The following is a 24,960-nucleotide window of genomic DNA, read 5'->3' as shown; positions in this document are numbered from 1 at the left end:
AGTGAGCTTAGATTAATGTAGCTTTCAACACTTTTAATACGCCTACCTGAATGTTAAGGTTTATTATATTAAGCATTTTTTTATTTTTCAGACTGTACACTTTAGATGGAAAACTTGTTCAGAATGGGTCAGACTTGGAGAATGGGCAAATTTATGTTGCAGTGGGCAGAGAAAAGTTTAAGAAGTTGCCGTATGGTGATCTGCTGTTTAGCAAATCTACAGTGAGAAGGCCACAGGGGTAAGTTCTATAGGTGATAGACTTCTCACGTGCTTGTGTGTGTCAACTTGTTTACAAAGTACCACCAGTAAAGCACAAAATCATCATTCCAAGAATGAGGGAGGGAGGGAGGGATGGATGGATGGATGAATGGATGGATGGATGGATGGATAAAAGTATTAGCATGGATGCAAAACTTCATTGATAACTTCAGAGAAACTTGAGATAAGAAAACCAAAAGAGAAAATGGAAATTCACAAGACGTAAACATGCCATTATGATGTATCACAACTAATGTCAGAAAAAGGATTATTTTGACTAGGCTTAATTTGTTTTTTCCTGGGATACAAATGTGTACAGCTGAATTAGATTAAGTGCAGCTACACCATTCTAGATCTACTCTTGCTTGGTAATGTTTTGTGGAATATGTACTCCCTTAAGAATGCTTTATGTTTGAGTCTATTTTTATAGGCTAGAATTATCACATAATAGAGTCCTAAACTGGGTGTCTGTAGGGAGGAACTTGGGCTTCTAGCATCTTTGCAAACATGAAAATTGGGAGCCATTTCATTGAAATAAATGGAAAGAAGTGGAAATTTGTCCTACAAATGGTGTAGTTTAGAGAATTTGTCTCATATTCTGCATATAAACCTGAGTGTAACGTAATTTTTTTTTTCAGTAACCAACTGTAGACAATGTGAATAACTGGAAAGTATTTTAGGAAACAGCATTTGCAACAAATGAATTTAAGGACAGTGAAAAGCTATGTTGATCAATTGATGTAAACAGAGTTTTGTGGGAATTGCTGGAACTTTTAATTATAATAGTTATATGGATCTTTCACACTGAATACTGCTCTGCAGATTTTCAGTGTATAAAGTATGCATTGTGAGGAAATGTAGTGCATTTTTTTTAAGTTAATGGTTATGCATTTAAATATAGTCTAGCAAACAGAAACGAGTGATTCTTAGTAAAAACACACAATGAATGAAACAACTCTGTTGTCATAGCTGACTTGGTTATAGATATGTAGTGTCTATGATAGTGACAGTGTACACATTTCTAAAATATGGTTTATTTCTGCAGTTCCAAAGCCTCTGTACTACCTCCAATTGTGGGATCTCGAAAGTCTAAAGGCAGTGTAAGTAACAAGTGCCATAATAAAGTTTGTTTCTAATTTTGCTTAATTCCAGCAGATGGAAAGTCCCTCTCCTTTGGGTTTTAATTAAATCTGAGGAGAAAAAATCCTCAGCCACCTGGTGGTATGCTTATTAAAACTTGATGAATCTGTAGCTATTTGCAGTCTCAATTAGACAAAAGAAATCTGAGAGAATATTCTTGCAATAATGGCTGCATTATTTTTTATAAAAACCTCCATAGCAAAGATCAACTGCTGCTTTGAGGTCTTTCCCATAAACCTTGTCAGCTATCTTTGTGTATTTATTTATTGAAATTATACACCTAAAGGAAAAACACAGAACCTTTTAACAAAAATATCTTGCAGAAGATGGTGTTTCTGCATGCTGAGTCTTAATATGGCCCTAAACCAGTTTCCCATCTGGTGTGTTTTGTCCTAGCTAACCATTAAATACAGAGCTTGAGCGTCCACTGCTTTGTATCCTGTATAGCTATTTATATGTGTACAAAATGAGTCCACTGTGGATTTAAACCAGTGTCAAATCAGAATATACGTATCTGTTGGCATCGATTCTGCACCAGTGCAATTTACTGTACAAGACAGGGGATAGTCAAACTCACAGTGTGTCATTATAATTGTGGGTGTTGATCATGCACATTCATTGTTTACAAGATGAAAAACCCTGGAGCCGCTAAACAAAAGAAGCAGTAAAATATAAAAGTCTCTGATCCATTCTGTTGAAAATAAGTAGAAGATAAAACCTCACCAAAGAACCTACTTTCAAGTGGTGTTTGTTTTTAAAATGTGAGCTCTGCAATTCTAGCATTTATAAGAATAACTCATTAGCAGTTTTAACTTCTTGCCTCTTCTAGTGTTACTTAACATGTACAGAAAATTATTTGATATTCACTTTTTTTTCCATTTTCATCCTAAATCACAGCACTATAACAGCTACTAGGAAGAAAATTAACTCTATCCCAGCCAAAACCATGCCACACACACTGATAACAAGTGTCAAATCTTAAGGAGGCAAAATTATGTACCTCTGCTCTTAAATATGTAATGTAACACTTAAACTGGTATAAATCATGCAATTGTTTACTTCAATTTGGTATCTACACTTTTTTACTATTATTGCTTGGGAGTAAACAGAATTAGAAGAGATGGGAGTATTGCCATGCCGTCATTTTTCTTTACAGAGAAAGGATAAGTGGTAGATTTGATGGTATTGGTAGATAAATGGTAGATTAGATGGCATTTAAGTAAGATATTTTAAACAGAACTGATTTCTAGAAGAAGCACATAAAACTGTAATAATGTATGCCTGATTTTTAATAGAGATGTGGGATTTTGTTTAGGATTTATTCTTCTGAAAGATTTTAACTTTATATAGTATTACCTTTTTAACTTTTGCAGTGAGGTGAAAAGAATTGTCCATGACCATTGCAAAATGAAAGGTCTTTCTGGTGGGCAAATTCTAAAATGGCATGAATAGCTCATGCAGCTACACCAAGCGAAACAATGAAGTAGAATGAAATCTGCTGTGACTCAGCTAAGTTTGTGATAAGGTGAACAGTTCCAGATACTGCTAAGGTTTTCTACCCTATCTGCCTGAGTATTTTGTTGTTATATGGAGTGTTTTGACAGAACTGGATTAGGAAGAAACTACATGTGCTCTTAGACTGGCCGAGGTAGGAGGCTGACAGCCTCTAATGAGAGGCAATGATGAGGGTGTTCAGTTGGTAAAGACTTTACGCAGCCTAGAACGATATAAACAGCACCCTAAAGACCTGTTGTGTACACTTCAGATTTTTATGATGTTGATTGTGAACAGGTTTAGACTGAATCTGTCTATGGCTGGTATGTGTATGTAAGAATGTGTATGGCTGGTACACCCAGCATCATACATACATCGAAGCTGTAAAAATAAGGACCAAGTTTCTGGTTCTGTTTCTAGATATATCACAGAGCCAGCAGAGGAACTGGCTGATGGCCTTGGAGGTGATTCAGAGGTGACGTGTGGGCAGCCCTCTTTCTTAGTGTCCACTTGGCAGTCAGCGTTACTGCCACCCGAAGATTGTCATCCTCTTCCAGCTGCTTTTGACACTTAGATTAATGGCCATGTGTCATTTACACAGGCAATGAATTATTCATGTTATATATGTTACATCTTGTGGCTTTCCACACATATGCATAGATGAGATATAGCTGTATATCATATGCATGCATGTATAGATTCACCTAGCCATTCTTTTAATGAAACGAAGCATTATGTCATTGTAATAAATGTATTACTTTCTTTTGGGAGTTGTTGAGGAACATTTAATCAGTGGGATCATACAGTAAGCTGATTAGATAGTTACAGTTTTTTGGATCATTTAAGATATCGCTTAACTGTATTGGTTGTAAGTTAATATGCTTTAACACCTGATATGGATCCTTAGTATTAAAAGGTTGAACTAATATTGAAATTAAAAAAAAAACATATTGAAAAAAACCCAACAACTTAGTCATTTGCATCAGCGATAATTACACACACTTCTTTTCAGGGAAATGATCGGCAATCTAAATCTACTGTTGGATCCAGTGATCAGGGAGAAAACAGTATCTCACCTCAGCTTCCTAAAGGGAAAGATAAAAAAAGCCAGAATCTAGAAGAATTTGTGTCCAGACGACACTCTAACAACTCTACAAAAGTAAAACAGACACTAAGAGCAACAGCTTCCACAGGAGTCCTTCAGGATAATGGTCAGTACTGAGAAAAACACTATTGTAACATAATGGCTTTTGATCTTCAGTTAAAACAGTGAATTAGTTGAATAATATGCTTATATAGTTCTTGAATTGTCCATTTACTCTGGCTAACTGAATTTAGAAAAGTTATTTCTGCTTAGGAAGTGTACCTATGCATAACCACTACATTCCTGGCTTCATACCACGGGAGGCTGTATATGATTTTTAGCATACCTTGGCAGTTAAACTAATACAGTCCTATCTTTATGCTTTTGATAAAAGCATAAAGAAAACGTATTTTGACTATTTTCCCACTGTTTTGCCCTGCAAAAAAGTGAAGAAAAGGAGCTGTCTGATCAAAGGACACCTCCCTGTCCCTCAGGATTCCTGGTTAGCTGCCTGGCTCAGTATAATAAAATGACCAGACCGTGGGGGAATGATGCGGACATGAACGGCAGTTAGCTGCCTTGGCTAATCATGCAGCCGAGCTGCTGGAGGCCCTTTCAGAATTTCCCTGCTCCCCCCCCATGCTGTGGCAGCAATTTAGTCATGAACATACTCTCTGAGAAACTCTTTTTCTTATCTTGTGCTGTGATATTCCCCTTCCCTCCACTTTTTTCCATGGCTGAAAGGCTGGTGCCTCACTATGGATGTTGCTACCATGCTGGGGTGGCTGGTTTTCCTCATTAGTAATAGTTCCAAAAGTCATTAATAGTGGCCAATTAATATCTGCCAGGAGAAATAAATTATACTTTTCATAGGATTTGACATTTCTTCTCACTGATGTTTACGTGTTAATAATTAAGTGTGCAATAACAAATTGTGGTCTAAAACTTTGGTATACGGCATCCAGCAGCACAGTCATGTACCTTGTCTAGAATCATGAGTTGTAAATTTACTTTGAGTGAGGAACACATTTGTCAATTTGAGTTTTAAAAGACCAATGAAATATAACCATCTGTAATATAATTGTTTTTTCAAGAGCTAGCTTGTTGAATTTCAGGTTTATTTTAGTCTTGATTCAAATACCATTCTATCATTTTGCTGGTAAGTAAGACACAATTTTAGCCAAAACTTTTTTGATCTTTTTTTCTTTTTTCTTGCTGAAGAATAATGATTATGTTATGATGAAAGTGACAGGAAACATTTGTCCTTTATAACTCATGGAATGACTGAATATATTCTTCTCCTTGAATTCATCATGGTGTATCCCAACTTTTTTCAATTTGAGTGATACATGCTGTTGTCCACTCTGCATATCTTCAATTGTTGATATGTTTTCTGGTTTTTTTTTTGTTTGTTTTGGGTTTTTGTTTTGCTTTGTTTGTTTGTTTGTTTGTTTTTTTGTTTTCTGAAACAGATGCATTGAATTCTGTTGGGAAATGCCAGTACAGAATTCTTCATACAGAGCTCAAAATCCACATGTTCTGGTCTGGTCTCCTGTTCAGAGTACTGAACTGCTCAGAACTTCCACGTGTGACTAGACAGATCTCAGTCGTCTTACATTAAGAACAGTCAAACCATGTAGTTTTCCTTATAGGTATAGTGCCATTATGGTGATTTTTCTATATGTTATTTTTTCTGGCCTGAGGATTTTTGTAAATAAGTTTTCTGCAGATGACTCCTGGAAGCAAACACACTTCTTTTGCCCAGGGGAGAGAAATTTATTCGATGCCTTTGTCGGCCTTCCATTAGGTTATCAGAGGTTTCTGATTACTTTTTTTGATTTCCCAGTGGAGGGAGGAATACTAGAAGCAGCAATAGTTTCTCTGTCCTTTCAGCAGGCAGTGGCTAAGAGACAAACCTTACTTTGGTAGGTACAGACAAATACAGGGAGGTATTTACCTCTCTATATTTTAGCGCTGTTGCTGCTCCACCTGCTGACAGGAATGGTTGGAAATCCAGTAAGTTTATTGAAGAAATGACTGCTTGCTTCTCACTTCAGCTTTTCCATGCTTTGTGAGTCTTGTGTAACTAGGAGAAGCTGTTCAAGGCAGACAGTTCTCTGGTCTGAGCTAAAGCGTATGTTGGGAGAAGTTCTGTTCTTTCTGTGCTCCCCTATTTATCCCCAGTATATGCAGACCTGCTAGCAGAAGTGGGAAGGGGCAGTCTGAGCTGTTCTGCAAGTCTAGGTAGACCTGCCTAGCTGGTCATGCAGGCAGGTACTGAGGGAGATGAAGTCTCTAGGTTAAATACCGATAACAGTGTGGGGTAAGAAATCCAGAGCCAGGTACCAGGTTTCTGGTGGAGTACAATCCCTGCCCTCAGTGGATCTCTGTTCACGAGGAGACGTATACTGAGTCAGGGAGAACTGTTTTGCCAAGCCTGAAAAGCAAAGTATCTCATGCTCCTCTAAGTCTTTAGGCCAAGCACAGTGACAACTGCTGACTTGTGGACATCTACAGACTTGTCTTTCCCCACTTAAGTTTCCTAATGTTTGTTCATCCAGATCAAGTGGAAAATATTCCAAGAAGCAGTTGCCTTAAGCTTTGCATCACAAGGCTACTATTCAAAGTGTTCTTCAGCCCTGCTTCTATTTTAACAAGAGGTGCATCGTTATTATTACATTATTCTAGTTCAGCTTAAATGTAGTTCTTTGCCGCATGATTCAAACTAAATTTAATGGTATTTCACGTATTTAATTATTTATTTTCTCCTTTCCTTTCTGGTATCTTCTGCCCCTCCCTGGTACTTTGCAGTAAGTATGACAAAAAATTTTTCTGTGATCAAGAGCAAAATTAGGATGTCCCATTTCCTGCATTTTGCTTTACAAGCCATCAATAATAGTAGCTAATACCCTGTATTCACCGTTCCATGTGAGAAACCATGTGTAATTGTTCTGAATCTGTTAGTTCCTAGTGGAACATTTTTTTGCTATCATGTTTTTTTAAATAAGTGGTTTGTCATTGCTTGGTAAACATTTGTAGGGTGCACAGAGCACTGTAGAGAGATCCCACTTGTCTGTTTTCTTTCCTTTTAGTCATTTTGGCTGGAAATTTGTAAGGAATTGCTGCAGGTCTCTTAAAATCCACAGAGGCTGTTTTATTTGTTTGCTTTGGATTTTTTCCCCTCTCTGGAAGAGGTACAGCTGTGCTTGTTGCAATAGTTTTTGTCACAGTAGCCAAGCAATATATCTGAACCACATTCTGAAATAGGTGTGTCTTGTAAGAGAGGGTGATTCAGCCTCTGTACCCAGTTTGTTTTCTGACTTGCCTCAAGTCTCACAGACTGGTAGAGGTAACAGGCCTTTTAACAAAAGCAGGTGCTGTTGGCAAAACTTTTGATGTTTGTTTTGACCCACTGAGGCAAATGGCGTGTGTCACCATTTAAAGAGAAGCAGAAATAGCCTTCTGGGAGTGGGTGGCATGTGAGGTGCAGCGTTGGAGAGGACGCCAAGCAGGACTAAGAAAGAGCACTGACAGCTGTTGCTGCTTCTACTGCAGGAAGCAGGCAAGGCATTCAAATCAAATGATACATTTTTTTCATAATCACCCTGTTAACCCAACCAAACCCAAAGACTCTACACTGAGTGCCGTTTCTTTTTTGTTTTGTTCTGAAGTATGGTCATTTGAGTAACTTACTCATATAGTGGCAAAATCTAAACATTCACGACGTTTATTCCAGTGATGACTGTATACAAGAACTTTTTAATGTGCTCTTCTTGTGAGTGCGGGACAAAAATGTAGGAAATTATTCCATGGTGAAATAATTAAGGTGCCAAAAAAAGTCATGTATTTCACCGTTAACATTAAGCACTAAAATGCACCTGTAAGATCATACCTAACACCACTCAATTACTTTGAAATTGAGCGCTTCAATGTACTTAGTATACCTTTCCCTAGGATGCAATAATGCCTTTCAGAGAGATAGGAAATGTCTAGATTCATAGCTACATTTGTTTAAATTTACTTTTATCTTTGAGAATCTCTGGAGAAAGCATTTATTTTAAAAAATATTTTTTAAAATTTATTAGTGTAATGGTAGCTTTACAGATGGAACTATTCTTGAGCAATGTACTAATAGCACACTGTGTGTTACTCAGAACTTCTCTAGGTTTTATACATACAGACAGATAGTCTATTTTGTTTGTTTTCTATTGAAACCTACAAATGTAAAAGAGTAGTTAATACACTATGACATGTTTGGTAACCAAAGTCTATCACTGTATGTTCCTTTTCATTGTGCTTTCCCATGTAAATGAACAGCGGGCTTCTCTCTGGAGAGTCACAAGCACTAGGATGTGGGATTTGTGATGATGTTGGTTTTGTTGCCAAAGGCATATTATTTTGTGATTTGATAGCCTGTCTCGCTATCAAGTTTGTTTGTTTATTTCTCATTAGCTGAATATTTTTCACCTGTGGGACTATCTGTTGAGTTAAATATAGCACAAGAGCTTGGTTAAGTATTTCCACTGAATTATCTATCTGCAGGTGGGAAGTGGAAGTTCTTAGCTGATGGATATACATTATGGAACAGAGGTAGGTGGCAGAACAGTCCCCTTCAAAAGCTTACCCTAGAGTGCCTCACCAGTCAAATCAGCCTTATGAGCCCACTGACTGCTCAGTCAGCGGGGGATCTGAGAAACAAGTAGATGTGTTGAAGTAAGTGAAGCCTGAAATATTCTGCCCTTGTCAGCATTGGCATCATTTTTATGGTGCATCATAGAGGAGTCGCCTGGCTCAGTTTTGACCTGTGCAGCCCTTTCTTGACCAAAAAAATAGCTCGCAGTGGGGAAGTCTCAGTACCGTGTTTCCTTGCTAATGAAAGAAAAAGCTTGTTTGCCTCTTTCAAGCAGACCATGTTGTGGCTGGCTTCTCTGCTTGCTTCTTTTGACATACTAAGGTGACCTTTAGCATACCAATGAAGCATGAAAGAAAGAAATGTTAGAAATACGCAAACACTGCAAATATTTTCATACCCAGATGACTTAATGTATCTGTATCCTACAGCTGGTTGTTCCTGGGTCAGTAAGCTGCTTGGGTTTAACCTGCCTGCCCATCTCTTGCTCCCGTGGAGTACATCTGAATGTACTTGCCTTCTTGAGATAAGAACAGAAAGTGTAAGCATCATCATTTGCAGTGTTCTTTGGTATGTCATCTGAGGCACCAGGTTTGCCAGGTATCCTGCCTGGTGCTATTTCCAGCTTTCTGTATGTCAAGCAACAGTGTTGTCATTGTTCTTGTCTGAGTGTTCCCAAACATACTGCTACTGAAGTTGCATTTCAGTCCACTATTAAAAAGTTCATTTCTGCACTTTGCAGAAATCAGTACCCTGAGTGGGCAGGTCTTCAAGCAGATCTGTAAGTTAAGCCCACTGCTTGTATCTGGGTCCTACTGTGGGGAAAGCCTTCTCACCTGAGCCACACTGTCTCTGACAACCTTTGTTCTGATTAACCCCATGCAGAGATCCTAGTAGAGAAGATGATCTGCCGAAGTTCCCAACTCTATTTCTACTTGTCTTTTTTTATCTGTAGAGGACATCTTGTAGGGAGTTACTGCTGCCTGCTATGCTTTCCATACTGTTGAGGTGATGCATCAGGGAGAGGCTGATTTCTTGCTAATAACTGAAACGGGTGACCTTCAAAAGCTTTCTAGTTTATACTGTAGGCTGCTGTGATGCTTTCATTCCTGTGTCATTGCTGATTGCTCATCTATGAAGCTGAAGCTGTTAATAGTGTATGTATAATTCTTTTGTCTGTCTTTTTTAAAGAATATTCATAGTCAATAATTTTTTTTGAGCCTTTCAGATTCTCTTGTTATTGGAAGTTTCATTAAGCATGAGGGGGGAAATAGGTAGAGAGCATCTAACTTCTTTCTAAGGAAATAAACCTATTTCTGAGGAATTTTTTTCTCCTCTTTGCTAGAACTGATTGTATTTGTCTTTTCTTCCTTTTCTCTCCATCCTTCTAGCTCTCTGAAATGAGACTTTTAGTGTCTGCCATATAATAACTTTCTGTTTTCCATATGAATGCAGTGGTAGTCTGGTTTCCCTCAGAAACGTTTTCTTAATGCCTTTTCAGATCTCTAATGTTGTTTTATCCTTACCATAGCTGTTAAGTGTTGTTAAGAATGGTAAAATCATAGGAAATTAATTTAAAGAATTTTGGCAATAAGTAAGGATGACTGACATGAAGTATACCATGAATTCAGTAATGAAGAACACTGGTAAATCAATAGGCTTTTTAAGGCAGACTAGAGATGGGAGGTATAAAACACTCTTTTTATTACTCTGTTGATTTGTTTCAGGTGTATTATTTAAATATTGTTAGTCTCTGTAATTTTTGCTGAATGCAAAAATGCTGCTGTCTGAATATATGAATAAGTTCTATAAAATTTGGTTAATCTGGGTAAAGATGTGTGTCTATTTATTTATATCATAAGAACACATAGTCTTCTACATTTCCAAATAAGTTGAGTCAATTTCTTCTCCAAGTGTATCTAAAGAGGTGGATGATACTGTGATGTGAGTCAGTGCATTAAGATTACTCCTCTGGCTCACTTTATTTGGCCCGTGTTTTGAATTAATCCCTGAGTCCCACAGCATGGCTTTCTTCTGTTAGGTCACAGCTCAGATAAAGATTTTGTAACTATCATCAGGTCTGAACTCTAAGATCTCAGCGGTGAAGGGCACTGTGTGAAAGGTTCTTGCAAGAAGAGCTGTGGGGTTCTGCAGGAGATGGCATGGAGTCTGAAGATGAACCACTATCAAAATAGCCAAATTCCAGTATGTGCTTAAGCATGTGTTTATATTTTTTTCTCACCATGTTATGCTAACACGCATGCTTAAACTTTTTAAGCATGCAATCTAGGTATCATTTCTTTAACTAAGACTTTGGCACCTGCTTGCTTAAAAGTAAAGCAGTATGTTCCTGAAAAGACCCAATTTGTCAGTCACATATCACTTAACTGTGTCTTTGTTAGGCTTAGTCATGCTTAAATTTAAGCATGGACATGTGGATTTGGAAGCTCAAGGCTTTACACATATTTACTCTGATGAAGGAGCTATTATCCTAAACCTAAAATATATAAATCACCACACAAATCATTGGGAAACCATAGGATTTTGTTAAGTGCTATTATTTCATATTTAATGGTAGTTTCCACACACATGATGTTCTCAGTATCACCATTAAAAAACGTGGAGAAAACAGTTCATATTTCATTTGACGCAATTTGTAGTCTCTGTTGTAAAAACAGAGCTAAAAGTTAATGATAAAACCTTAGAGAAGTATATAATTCCTAACGATATTAATTACCAATGGCTGATGTAACTTTCACAGAGATTTTCCAGACCAAAACCATTATGCAGCATATAAGTGATCACATGAGCATATCTGCATTACTATATTAAGTGAAAGAATCTATTAATGCCAGTGATATTGATAAAACATTTTAAAAAAATAATATATAAGCCAAGCCATATAAAAGCCTCTGATCTCTAGTTGTCAAGTGTAAACATGTGCCCATTGCACCTTTAGGTTTTATTCTTGTCTTCATTTATCAAGTGACAATGTTGTTAAGGATGCTTCTGTCCTTCGTAAACTGTGCAATTTAAAATATAAAATGTACACACAGCTCAAATGAAATGGCTGCAGAAATATTTGAATATCCTGTCATTTTAATTGGGTGGTGTGAGTGTTCCATTAATACAATAGGAGGCTTATTTCAGTTATTTTTTTTTGTCGTTCCATTAGTTCAATAGGAGCTTATTGCATTTATTTTTTTTCTCTTTATGGAAATGTTTTTAAAGGAGTTTTGGTTAAAACATTGGCATTTAAATAGCTCTTAGCTAAGACTGAAGACTCTCAGGCTGAATCAGTCTTAATGGAGAGGATTGAATTAGTCCAGAGGCAGGATCCTGCTTTTTGTGGAAAGAGGAAAAAACATGTAATGTGTGTTAGTACTTAGCAGTACTTGCAGCATACTGCTTAATTAAAGTAAGGAATGTAACCCAGCTAGTATAGGTCAATTTACTCCTTAATGGCACTATCAGTATTTTGTGACTGCAGCAAAATTGTCAGGTGACCCCAAGTTTGCCAACAGCTGGATTTCATACCTGCGGTTTTCTCCATTCCTGATACTACCGTGGAAGAAAGATTTGTGTGTCTGTGAAACTTGTTTCTGTTTGTCTTAACTCATCCTGTGGCACCCATGATCGCTGTGGCGAGCTTACCCTAACAACTCCTTCACTGTTTACCAGTCTGGCCTCCCTGCATACTCTCCATCTCCTCTTTGCTCCCTTCCTCTTCCGCTCCCATCCATCCCCACTCTTCGCTATTTCCCCCCCTGCTCTTTTTGCTACTTTCTTTTCCAGTTATTATCTGATGCTTTTTCCTGGGTCCACGTAGCACTTCATTCATTTTATCTGATGTCATCTGTTTACTTTCTATGCCATTTGTGGTCTTTCCTCAGGTAATCCTTCCTGTGCGCTGCTGATTCACCAGGATCTGGAGGTCTGGCTTCGACCCCTTTTCTGTTTCAGTCTTCCTGTTCAGCAATTGCTTGGGCCTAGATACATTCTGCAGTCAGTGAAGTATCTACAGGGAGAGAAATGTGGGTAACAGGAGGCAGTTTAGCCCTCCTAAGCTGTTCCCACCCCTCTGAAACATCCTCCATGTGGCTAAAGGCCACGTCAGGGAGCAGCTGTGGAAACGCTTGGTTTGCCAAGGCTCTTCTGGACTTGCTGCATAGGGTCAGAGGTGGTGAATGGGAAGACAAAAGCTCTCCTAGCTTGCTTCTCCACCTGGTTATCACAAGTCTTTTTCCTTTAATCAGCTTGGGAGCAGGGACAACTTGCTATTCTTGTCTATTTTTCTCCTCATTTTATACTTGGCCATGTGTAGATTTGCACCAAGTGGTGACACATGCTGTGGTTTTGAAGAGCAGACTTGTCAAGAGGCTGCATCAGCTGTATAACAGGCATCTCTATAAAGTAACTTCATAGCTTGAAAAGTTTTCTTTAGACTTTATTCAGGCCATAATTCATGGCATTGTAGCTTTCTTTTGGAGTGCTTTCCAAGTCCTTACATGAGTGTGAAGTATAACCTTTCTCTGAGTAATACAAAGTTATTCTTTTGAATGTATCCATTAAACATATGACCTGATGCTTTTTAAAAAGTTCTTGGTGTTCTTTTGATGGTTGATTTATGGGCTATGGCTTTTTAAAGCAAAAGTAGTTTTCTGTGCAATTGCAGTGTACTTTGTATCAAAATAATGGAAGTGTGTTGAGAACTCAACAGAGCAAAGATTATTGGTTTCTTGCATTTTAAGTATTCATTGCAAGTTAATGTGAATGCTGTGCTACGACTGTACACAAGAACAAGAATCTTTAATTCAGTTAAAAGGAAAGAGGCAAACTCTCTGGACAAATTTTGTTAAAAACTAGAGAACTGTTTAATTTTTAACAAAAAAAGTCTCATTGAAGTTAATGTTTAAAGATACTGAGCCTCTGGGTTTTAGAATACAAATAAGTGACCACGACTAACACTGACTGGCATGCAGACATGCTGTGTGTGTATTTGTGCTTATACACAGGAAAATAGTAACAATGATTGCTCCCAAGTACTGTTTTGATCAGTATAGCTCCACCATCTACTGTGAAGGCTCATTGCAATTCCTCAGTTGGCTTTGCAGGTTTATTCCAAATAATTTCTTCAAATTTAAAGGCTTTGGATTGAATAAGGGAAGCACTTACCACCATCTTACAATTTTTTTTTTTTTTTCCTGATGGACTGTCTTTTTCACTGGAATTTTAGTTATCTGCATTTGGCTGTCACTGATGTGGGATTAATTTATTTTAATCTGAAACCAATAAACTGCACAGTGAGTTTACACATGCACATTTTGGAGTATACAGAAATAGATAAAAAGAAAATATTCATAGTAGAAAATGTATCCCATATTCTTTGATGTCCTTTCCCCTGCCAATTTAGTAGCTATGTTGAATCTCCTTCTTTTGAGTGCCAGATTGCTTGAAAGTGATTGTTTCCTGGGACTTAACATCTGAAGAATTATGTTCATAATGTCTTTAAAGCTTAACCTAATCTTCCAACGGAGTTCAGTTGGGCTAGCTATGTATTTACTTTGAATGCCTTTTTTTAATACACTGAGACTTTCACCAGCATGCCATCCATATTACAACAGATCCATTTCATAATCCTCTCAAATCAAGATGATTAAAGAATTTTTTAGTGTTGAAAGCTCTTTGCAAGATTTAAATTCACACTTCTTAGAGCAAATCCAGTACACTGTGAGCTGGTGCTAGGTAACTTATAAGGCATGCTATTAATGTTATGCTTGGACTCTCATTGCACTGGTAGAAACCTAAATAATATTGAATGTATTATATGTAAAAATAATTGTAACTGGAAATGTGAGGTTTAGAGCTTAGACTAGTGCTGCTGGTTCAGCAGAATTTGGGCTTATGAAAGTGACACCAAAGGCACATTTAATGATTCGCATCTTCATTTATGGTTTAAAAAATAACAACAACAAACAAAACCTACTTATTTTTCAGTTTGTACTATATTCTGTAAAGATTATACCGTAGGAAGTTGAACAGGAAAGTAGCAAGCGTGTAGAAGATTCTTGTAAGAAAGCACCCTCACTTTAAAGCCTATTCCATTCATATACAGTATTTTAATTGTAGTCTCACATCTTGCAAAGTAACCCCCTATCCAAACTATAAAACAAGTTCTAGAGATAATAGAATGTGAAGTTTGAGTTCTTGCTGTGATTTGGAGAAGTACTACACTGGAGATGGGCTGAGCCACTCCACATTTTTTCAGATCTAGTTTGGAGTATCATGAGGTCATAGAAGTTTAGCAAGCATTCCAGTTTCCTGCGTTTACCATTGGCTAAAAAAAAGGGTGGGTGGGGCGGTGGGGAAAGGCCAACCCTTAGTTAAAAATGCTGCACAGAACATCAGATACAGCAGCTGCTCCTGCTATCATGCTATCATCTCAATTACTTTCAATAAAATGATGGACTTGCCACAGAATATCAGCCTGGACTTTTGAATATCAGCTGTGCATTGTGAGCTAAAACAGTTGTCCATTTTTTCTGCTAACAACTTTTAGGGTGAAAAAACTCTCTGTAGTTAAAGCATAAACACAAAGACCATATCACTGCTGTATGGTCAAAGCAGGCAAAAACTGTGCTGAAGAAATGAGATCATCTCGTTTCTTATTTGCAGAGATTTTACAGGACCTGTAGGTTCATTCCTCGCATAACAGAGATAAAATCACAATCTATAGCAAGAAATGTGAAGCCTTGTTGCTGTTAGTGTGTGTTGTTACAGTGCTGAATTGTGGTAGCAGCACATACTAACATCAGTGGGGAACCAAGGTGATGGTAAACCTTGCAGCCTCTTTCTCTGAGCGCATGGTGAGTTTCTTTGGCTTTGCTTGTAGGAAAATGAATACGTTGCAAAACATATGATGGGCAAATTGTACTTGGCAGCAGGAAGGCCAGGTTGCTTAACTCGCTGCAGGATGGAGTGTAGGTGTACTGGTGCTCGCTTTGGAACGACTGGACCAGCACAGACGTTTCAGGGCTTTTGCATTTGCTTAGTGACAGTTTAGCCCTTAGGACTCAGCTGTAGCCAAGAGAAAGCTGCATTTTGGAACAGACATGGAATTAAAAAAGATGTGGCTTAACAGGAACTGCTTTATTATTTTCAAAATGCAAATGGTCTTAATGATCTGTCATTTAAATAAATGAATAAATTAGATGCTTAGAAACATGGAGAATAAATGAGGTGAATGACTGAAGCGGGGAGAGGGAAGAAAAAAACCTTGTATTATGACGCACAGTCCTTTATTTTTGTAGCTGTTTATATATATAAAGTTGACTGAGCTATCGCAGCTAAGGCAGCTTTTCCTCGGCTCTAGCACTACTGCGTTTCCTATCAGTAAAGGATACTGTTCATACAGGGCCAGCCTCTAGAAGCACCGTTTGCAGTTTCTGTTGAGGTAGTTAGATGTCAGCAATCTATAACGGTGTGAAATCTTATTAGAAATTCAATATTTTCTGAAGAGAGGAAGTAATTGCTTAGAAACTTGAGGCTGCAATAGTATCAGGTGAAGAAAAATAAGTATTTTTTAAATATTCCCAACAGTTTCATATGTCTATTGCTACCGGTTTATTTTGAATTCCATTACTTTTTGATGACAGGAGCCACAGGCACATACATGTATGCAAACCAAGGCAATGGCTTTTTGCTGGAAATGGGCCTTGTACAACAGTGATATTTTGCAATTAAAAAACCCCAAACAAAACCACTACCACCAACACAACGCAAACAGAAAAGCAAATTATGCTGTAGACAGGCATAAATGCATGTCATCTGTATTCCTCATAAGAATCTATTCAATTTAATGAGCCACAGATTTTTCACATTTTGTTTTTAATTTGACTTAATGTTTTTATGAGGCAGCCTCTGTGTAAGTCACATTAATTTTTTTTTTTATAGTCACATTAACTTCCTTGCTTACATACAGAGCTTTCAGTTAGTAAATGCCTCTGATTTCCATAAAATATTCAGGGCAGGCTATTATTACAATGATTTTTTTTTATCCCTACTGTTAAACTTCAATCGGTTTAAAATTTCAGCTGCATTAATGACTGTATAATGTTGTAATTTGTGCTGCAATAAATGTTTTACAGTTAATACTGGTTAGAAAAGGAGCTTATATAAAGGCCATTAATTGCTATGCTTAATTATTTAAAATATATAGATTTCTTATGAGTTAGTTCAATGTACAACTCCATTACTGTTCAATAAAGTCATAGAACTTTCTTGTTTATTAAAGCGCACAAAAAAGATTCCAGCTGAAATACTGAATGGTATCAGACAGAAAATGATCTTTGCACTTTAGCCAAGGTTTGCTCAATTATACGTGCACCGATTCATTGCTTCTTTGTGTACATAGTGAACAGTGACTGCACAATACACTGAACACTGGTGTGTTGAACTACCTGTAACATGTCAGGTGAAATGTTGTTAGTCAGAATGATTTGGGCATTTATGAATTTGCTGTTGCTGATAATTAATCTCTTCTCTACCTATCGGGAGACTAGCCAGAATATAAAATACCTAGAACATGCCCCTGAATGGTCAGTGGACTCCCTTTCACACATGTGAATTCTCAGGGGCTGCAAAGCCAGCATAGCTGTGATGGGTAAGGGGACAGGACAGAGTAGGGAACTCTGAAGATGAAGATCCTTAAGCTATTAAGAGCCATTATGCAAGAAGCATGATTCACAACAGTCTTAACATTGTCTTAAATTCTATTGGTTTTTTTTGGTCCATTTGCAACAAAGTCACAGAGGAGAAAAAGTACTGTAGGAAAAAAGTACCACCACCTTTTCTTGTCTTTGGTGAAACCAGCTGAGGACCGAGCTGCTTGCTTTATGAAATAGACCTTGGGCAAGTGCAAAATCAGAACCCCCACACCCTATTTATCAGTCACCATATTTTCTCAGGTTTTGATTCAAATGTGACCACTCTGCCCTTCTCATACCCATAGCCTTCTGGACCTGATTTCCAAAGAGCTAAGCCTTCTGAGATCATCCTCCCTCATGTAATTTCACCACCCTTTTCTGCTGAAAACGTTCTTTTGTTCTTACTATTTGTGTGGCTCCATTGGTGCTAGCTGTAAGCCAGTGTTTCAACAGCTGTGTCACTTGACTTCGCTTGGGGTGGGCTGGGTGGATTCACAGCTTTTTTGAGACACTAGCTACCTCTCTTCAGCAGAGCTGTTATCAGGCTCCAAGTGTTCCCTTTCCTGGTAACCCTTACAAGGCTTTGGGGAATTCAGTGCTTGAAGCAGTCAGGGTCCTCTTGATATTTCATCAGCCTTTCCCTCTGGGGGATTACAGAGCTGGGGAAGAGGTGAGATAGAGCATAATTCTTCAAGACGCTCCTTAGGAAAGCATTTGCAATTGCAGTTTTCGTTCATCCGTTCATCCTGAAGCCGAAAAGCACTGTAAGAATTCTTTCCCCAGGCGGTAGGGTCACTATACAGAGCCTTACTAAATATTGTTTGTTGTAGGAATAAATAAGAATAAGAAATCAAGAAAAATATTTGCCTGACAACAATGAGCATTTTTTCATTGTTGCATTTTGCTGCACCTCTGTCACAAGTAAGTATGTGTGGGAACTTCTGAACATAGAAATTCAGTTGCAGATAGGTACCAGTAATACAACATTCCTCTTCTCAGGCTTTCCTGAAGGAATATTCCTTTAAGAAGCCTAAACTGGCATGGGTATCTGCTGGCTTGTTCTGTCCTCCCCTCCCATTCTTCCAAGCTTCTACTCTCCCCCTGTACACAGCCCACTTTTCTGCCTTCCTGCCAGCATGCTGGGCCCCATTTTTTCCCTTAATTTCCACCTGTGTTTCCTCATCTTACTATTCGCTCTTGTACAGTTCCTCATTCCACACATTCCTTATTACGTTACTGTGCCCTTGTCATCTCCTTCTGTGTCCATATCCTCTACCCTCTGCATAGCCCCTCTGTCCAGTTGGCTGCCCCTCATGAATGCCTTTTCCCTCTCGTTCTTCTTTCCCCTTCTTCCCTGGATTACTGAACATGACCCTGCTTTAAAATAATGGGAAATAATGAGAGATGTTTGTTTAGGTAACCTTCCTTCTTTCTGTATACGATATAAAAAATAGTGGTGATTTTTAGCTCAAGACAGTCTGTTTTCACCCAGTGACTGACAAAACCTGAAAAATTCCAGTCTTTTCAGGTTGTCTGGACACAGTAGAAAAATATCCTCACAGAAGATCAGGAGACTCCCAATACTATTTTGCTTGGCCTGTTGACAGAAGCAGCACTTACTGTGGCATGGGGAACTGAGAACCTAGCTGAAATCTATCCTCTGATTTATACTTGTCAGCAAAGCTGCAGAGAGACATTTTGGAGCTCAAAGTGCCCTTGAACCCTTTGCTGCCATCAAAGTCTACTCTGCTTGGAGCAAACTGGTAGAGTATGCCAAGGCTGACGGCGAGCCTGTGCTTGCCTGCCTTCCTGGCCCACTCCTAGAGGTCTGCGCCTCAGTGTAGCCATGACCCTGACTGTGGCCAATTCTCCATTAGTTTGAGGCACAGAAAGTCAGAACTGGCTCTTGTATGAGAAGCATGTTTAATCTACAACATTTTATGAACTATTTTGGGTAGGCATAAATGTTACATCTAATGGAAGTGTCAGGAATTCTCTTTTCAGTAAGGTACAATACTTATTTCTAATTTCAGTGCAGATTGCAATATAAGCACATAACTATAGAATGAAGTTGTGCAAAAATATTTTTTCATGTAATTTATAGCATTTCGTAAAATGCCTTCTTGGTTTTTCCTCCCTCAGAGACGTTAGAAACTACACTAATGATTCTGACTAATGATTCAGGGACAGAGATGTGAAATATTGCATCAATAAGATTATTTTTGCTTTTTTTTCCTAAATAAAAATGATTTCTGAAATGTTTCCTACAAACTGTGAGGCAAAATTACCCAGCCTAACACATTTGTTTGGGAGGTGCTGAGTAATTTGCAGCACTGATAATAGTGATTCATGTGGTCTGCAAACTCCTGCTGACAAGATCCTGACACAGAATCACATAAACAAGTAATATGTTGGACTTTCACTCGGCTGCCCTCCTCCAGATATTTGTAAATACACATGCAAAAACCATAAATGCCTCTGGCTGAAGCAGAGTAGCAACACTATTGGTGTTTACATTTTAAGCTGGGTTTTTTTAATGCTCCATTTGGTCATGTTATTTTTGTGTAAATTACTTTACAATTTCTGTATTTCATTCACTTTTGGTACCAAAAGACAAGAGTAGATGTCCTAATGTAAGACCAGTTTAATTCCTTGTCATTTTCTTTGGAATTTTTTATTTTTGTTCAAGTGTTACAACTTTCCCATTTTTCAGTTAGTGTCACTTTTCTTCACCTGTTTTGGCACATTTCAGACTTCAGCATTTTTCTTCCTTCCCTGACTATTAACAGTACCTGTGTTTTGGACATTTGTCTTCCATACTCTCATGTTTGTGCAGAGGTAGATAATTCATTTCCCTTTTGTGTATTTTTTTTTATTTAAATGTTTTTTCTTTTTCTTTTCTGATAATAAATCTTTTCTGCCATCCCTTCAGAAACCAACTATCGATCTTTTGTGTTGTATGCATTTGAAATATGCTATTCTTTAACTACATGTTTTCATTCTTCAGAGAATAGAGCTGTTTGGAAAATGGGATAATTTTCCATTTTGTTTGAAAACACTGTCCTTGAAGTTTTTTTGGTGAATTCTGTGGTTGCTATTCTTTCCCGTTACAGCCTGCTATCTAGTTTTGGCATCTTCCACTCTATGGAAGAGCAGGAATGCTATTTCACTTTAGAGTGCTTTCTGTGTGAGATACACGGTGGTATCCTTGAGAGATGCTTGAATGTTGTGCAGAGCTCTTTTCAATTAATCCTTTTTCATTTATGACCAGCTTTCTGAGCAGACACCTGTTAGAATATGCTAATGTGCTTGGAGGAGATCCCATGGCGGTTTCATATTTTACTTATAGAAATCGCCCTGTCACTAGCTTTTTGTGTACACTGTTTTGAATGGGAAAGGTGGTTGCATGACCTGGGCAGAAACTTACTGTCTCCTTCCCTCCTCCCTCACTCTCTCCTGTTTTCATGATTAAGGTATTTGAAAATACTGCACATCTGTCTCCTTGTTCTGGGTTCTTCCACTTGGCCCCAAAGCTGATCTACTCTTCTAAGGAGAGATCCTTTACAATTGTATCCTCAATTGTTGAGATTAATTTTATGGATTTGGCCTCCAGGGCCAACATATGTTCCTCTCTCTGGTACTTCTTCTTTTGCCCTGCTGGAGGAAAACCTGATGGGAATTAACTCTGTACTAAAGTCCTCTAAAGGCAGAAGAAAACCCATTTTGGTTGAAAGACTTGGGTATCTTGAAGGCAAAGGTCTTATTACAGACGCAGTTCTCTCAGACACTGACTTGACTTTTCAGGTCAATGTTCAGTGAGCCAAGGAATCTAGGACAAGGCTATTTTCTTAGGTACTTAAGGGAGAACCTTGAATTAGGAGAGTCATCACGGTGGCTTTCAAGGAACAAAGTACATTTTCCTCTCAGAATATGGTGGCAATCTATGTCTCAGTTGAGTGTCTATGAAGAGGTAACAATGATAACGTCAGGTAAAAGAAACAGAACTTTCTGTCCCTTACAGAGCTCAGAAAAATGGAAAATGTGAAGTGCATTGATTATTTGAATAAGTACAAGTCGTACCCATTCAGATATATTTTGTTGCTACTCTCTACTGGTCCATGTTTTTATTGCTGGATTTCTCAAAAAAAGCCCTGTCTCAGCAAAGGGGATCTGTAATGAGATATGTACACACAGATTGTCCAAGGTTTGCCATACTGCCAGTAAATATTTGATGTCCTTAGTTGGTTTCAATGAAACATACTACAACACATGCATTATATTTAATAGTACACACAAAAAAAGGAAATTAATAAAATAAAATTATTATCTCCATGCTAAGTGTGAAGAAAAGACCTTTTTCAGGATGTGTGAGATGTTTAGGATAAGAATCCAGTCAATGATGCTAAGAACTGCATGGTATTTCCAACACCGGTACTTCCAGAGGATGAGTAATACGGATCATTTGGTGGGATGCATGGCTTCCTGTGGGGCTGATGCTCAGGTACTCAAGCTGCTATGGCCATCAGAAAATCTCTCTCCTAAAATGCAGCCAGCGGTACCATGCTGGAATATCACTGTGATGGTTCATGTGCTTCCTATTCCGGCCTCTTCATTTCAAACTGTGAGAACGGCTTTCCTTTGTGGTGCCCTCGTCGGTGGCCTGTCAGTAGACATCTAAGGCCACCTGGATGAGCTGGCACCTCCCCTCCAGCTAGCCATTTGTGTACCTTTGAATGTTGTTCCCAAGGGAAACTCTTCCCTTGGATTTCATGGTGATGAGAAAGTAACTGGAAAACTAACCTTCATAGTAGTCAGTGCTGACTTTTTATGCAGGTAGACTCCAGATTTCTCTAAGTCTTGGGTTTTAGCCATTATTTTTTCCTCCTCCTCAATGGTTCTGTCAATGGTTCAGTGCTACGCCAGGGCTGTTTATTTAAGTGTCCAGCAGCGTAGATCAATTTGCATGGTCAGTTGATATTATCAAGTTCACATTGTTTTATGAAGAATGAAGAGGCAGTCCAAAACAGTACAAACATTTTTTCCTCTTATTGTAGTTGCTTATTTTGTTGGATATGAACACATCAGCATAGGGGCATCTGTCCTTTCTAGATAGATGGTGGATAGATAGATAAAGTGGGATGATTTGGAGTAACCTGTGTTTTAATTTCTGGGCTGTTTTCGTTCTGGGGGAAAAGGGGGAGAGGAATGTGTGTCACTTGGAAACTGTTTGTTTTCTATATGTACCTGTCTTTACTTTCCTAGTTAGCTGGTACTGAAAGACCTGTCTTAGGAACTTCAAAGACCCCTAGTTATTACTTACACTTGGGGGAAAAAAATGACTAAATGGTGTAAAATCTTTGAAAAATTGAGTATCATTGTAACCATTAACTTTAGCTAGGAGTATGTGCTTTTTTAATGTGGATGTGGAGTTTCAGCTATAATTCTACTTGCACATACCCCAGGGTGGGGAGTGGCATTAATCTCAACTGTTTGGGTTAATCTTTCACTCCTGTTGTGGTTCACCATGTTGATTCAAAGCCTGAGATTTTTGCTAGATGTGTGTTAGAATGCTAATTGCTAGAGGGTACTATCATTGACTGTAGAAACAGAAATAATACATTGTTGTTGTAATGTATTAAGTTCAGATTCACTACTGACTTTGCCAGAAGTGAAGGCACTTCAGATACAGGGCTTTGTTCCTTTTCCCTTCCCTCTTCCCTTCCCTCTTCCCTTCCCTCTTCCCTTCCCTCTTCCCTTCCCTCTTCCCTTCCCTCTTCCCTTCCCTCTTCCCTTCCCTCTTCCCTTCCCTCTTCCCTTCCCTCTTCCCTTCCCTCTTCCCTTCCCTTTCCTCTTCCCTTTCCCAAACGGTGCAGCATGTAAGTATTTGTTATTAAAAAGGAAAGGAAAGGAAAACAAATTGACAATAATGGGAGACTGAAAACTTCATTAAAAGACCTGTATAGGGAATGGTGGGTCAGCTCAGAAACCTGTTTTCAGCAACCACACTGAATGCAGTTCCGTGGTTGTGCCACACAGTGTCACAGTTGGACTTCACTTCCTTCCGCCTGTGTCTTTCCCATTGTAGGTGAAGATATTTACAAAGCCAGAGAAGAGGAGTCTGAAATGTGGGGGGCAGCTGAAGTGCAGGAAGATGAAGATACTCGTGTAGAAGTTCCACTGGACCAGGTATTGATCAAGCTTGAAGTAAACGTTTTTTCTTTAGGATCACAGGTTGTGTGTTGTTTTTCTTTCCCGGGTTTCTTTCAAGTGTATAGCATGATTCTGTGGGGATGACGGTAACAACTCTATGATATGGCTTCTTTTATGGGAGCTTTAGCAGATCTTCCTTTCTCTGTTACAGTGTAAAATACCAGTTACCTTTTCATCAGCTTCAGATCTGCTCTGAGAGCCCTTACAGGGCCGTAGAGACTCAGGATTCCCTGTCACAACCTACCAAATAAATCCACTGGGATTGCAGTCCCTTTATACTGGTGGAACAGTGTAAAAGGACTATGCACAGAATCAAGGTCAGGATCCCTGCAGTCCTCAACCACAAACAGGTGTGGATTTATCTGATTTTTAGTAAAGCTGCCAGCACTTTCTTCTGTTGGAACAACATGATACTTAGTTGGCCAGATTTTAATTGTAGGAGTTATGTACAATAAATGGGTCTTGATAACCAAAGATAAGAGTATATCCCTTTGTTTTACTTTTGGTTTGTTTTAAAAAGAAACTCCTGTGAACTGAAATAATATAAGAAAGAGGTAAGCTGAAGTTTATTCCAGTGGAGAATAGAACTGCTTACATTATTTTCTGAAAAATTACCTTTTTTTTTTCCCTTCCTGCTTGTGAATTGTTCACAAGACAGTCCTCTTTTTCAACTTACGTCTTTGTAGAATTTTCCAACTTGTTTGACTTTGTGTCCAGTCCACAAGACATTGCATTGTGCTTTTGTTGTCTGCTGATAGTGGCTCGGGGCCAGCCACCTAGGCCACAAGATACTGTTTCTGATTCATGCTGCAGTGTAAGGAATCACAGTTTACCAGACAGATTTCTCAGGCTAAAAATCATCCAAACAACATAAGAGATTCTTGATTCTTGGGCATTTTTCTGACTTCCTGGTGGTTGTCTCAGTGCTGAGAAACAGTTGTTAATACAAGATTGTAAACAAGTGGGAGAGAGGGAGTTAAAAACTGTTGTTTGTAAATAGACTTTAATTAGCCAGGGCAACATGATGGAGCACAGACAATCTAGGAGATTTCTGGAGTGTGTTGGAGACAAATTTTTGATGTAGGTAGTGGGAAACATGATTAGGAGAAGCATTCTGCTGGATTTGCTACTCATGAATTAAGAGGAGCTGGCTGGGGATGTGATAGTGGCAGCCTTAGCTGCAGACAATAGGGTTCAAGACCCTGAAGAAAGTGGGGATGGAAAATAATAAAATAAAAATCCTGGAATTCAGGGGAGTGGACTTTAGGTTGTTTGAGAAACTGGCAGGCAGGAGGGTCTTGTGTGAGGCTGCCCTGAAGTGCAGAGGAACACAGGAGATGTAGCTGATCTCCAAGGGCATCTTCGTCAAAGCACAAGAACTATCCCCATGCGCAAGAAGACAAGCAGGCACAGCAAGAGGCTGGTTTGAGCAGACGACT

At 38.5% G+C, this 24,960-nt stretch overlaps 1 protein-coding gene across 2 annotated transcripts in view; it reads left to right on the top strand.

Moving 5' to 3' along the window:
* Positions 1 to 24,960, top strand: part of DCDC2 (doublecortin domain containing 2) — an 86,203-nt gene that overhangs the window by 36,720 nt on the left and 24,523 nt on the right. For both annotated transcript variants that reach the window (XM_080379487.1, XM_080379486.1), the window contains 4 exons: positions 92 to 238; positions 1,304 to 1,358; positions 3,905 to 4,103; positions 23,397 to 23,497. In XM_080379487.1, the coding sequence (XP_080235613.1) occupies positions 92 to 238; positions 1,304 to 1,358; positions 3,905 to 4,103; positions 23,397 to 23,497 (502 nt within the window). The remainder of the gene's footprint in view (positions 1 to 91; positions 239 to 1,303; positions 1,359 to 3,904; positions 4,104 to 23,396; positions 23,498 to 24,960) is intronic.

The sequence above is a fragment of the Falco punctatus genome, assembly GCF_963210335.1.
Source record: "Falco punctatus genome assembly, chromosome: 3".
NCBI lineage: Eukaryota > Metazoa > Chordata > Aves > Falconiformes > Falconidae > Falco > Falco punctatus.
This window is presented reverse-complemented; position numbering and strand designations above follow the sequence as displayed.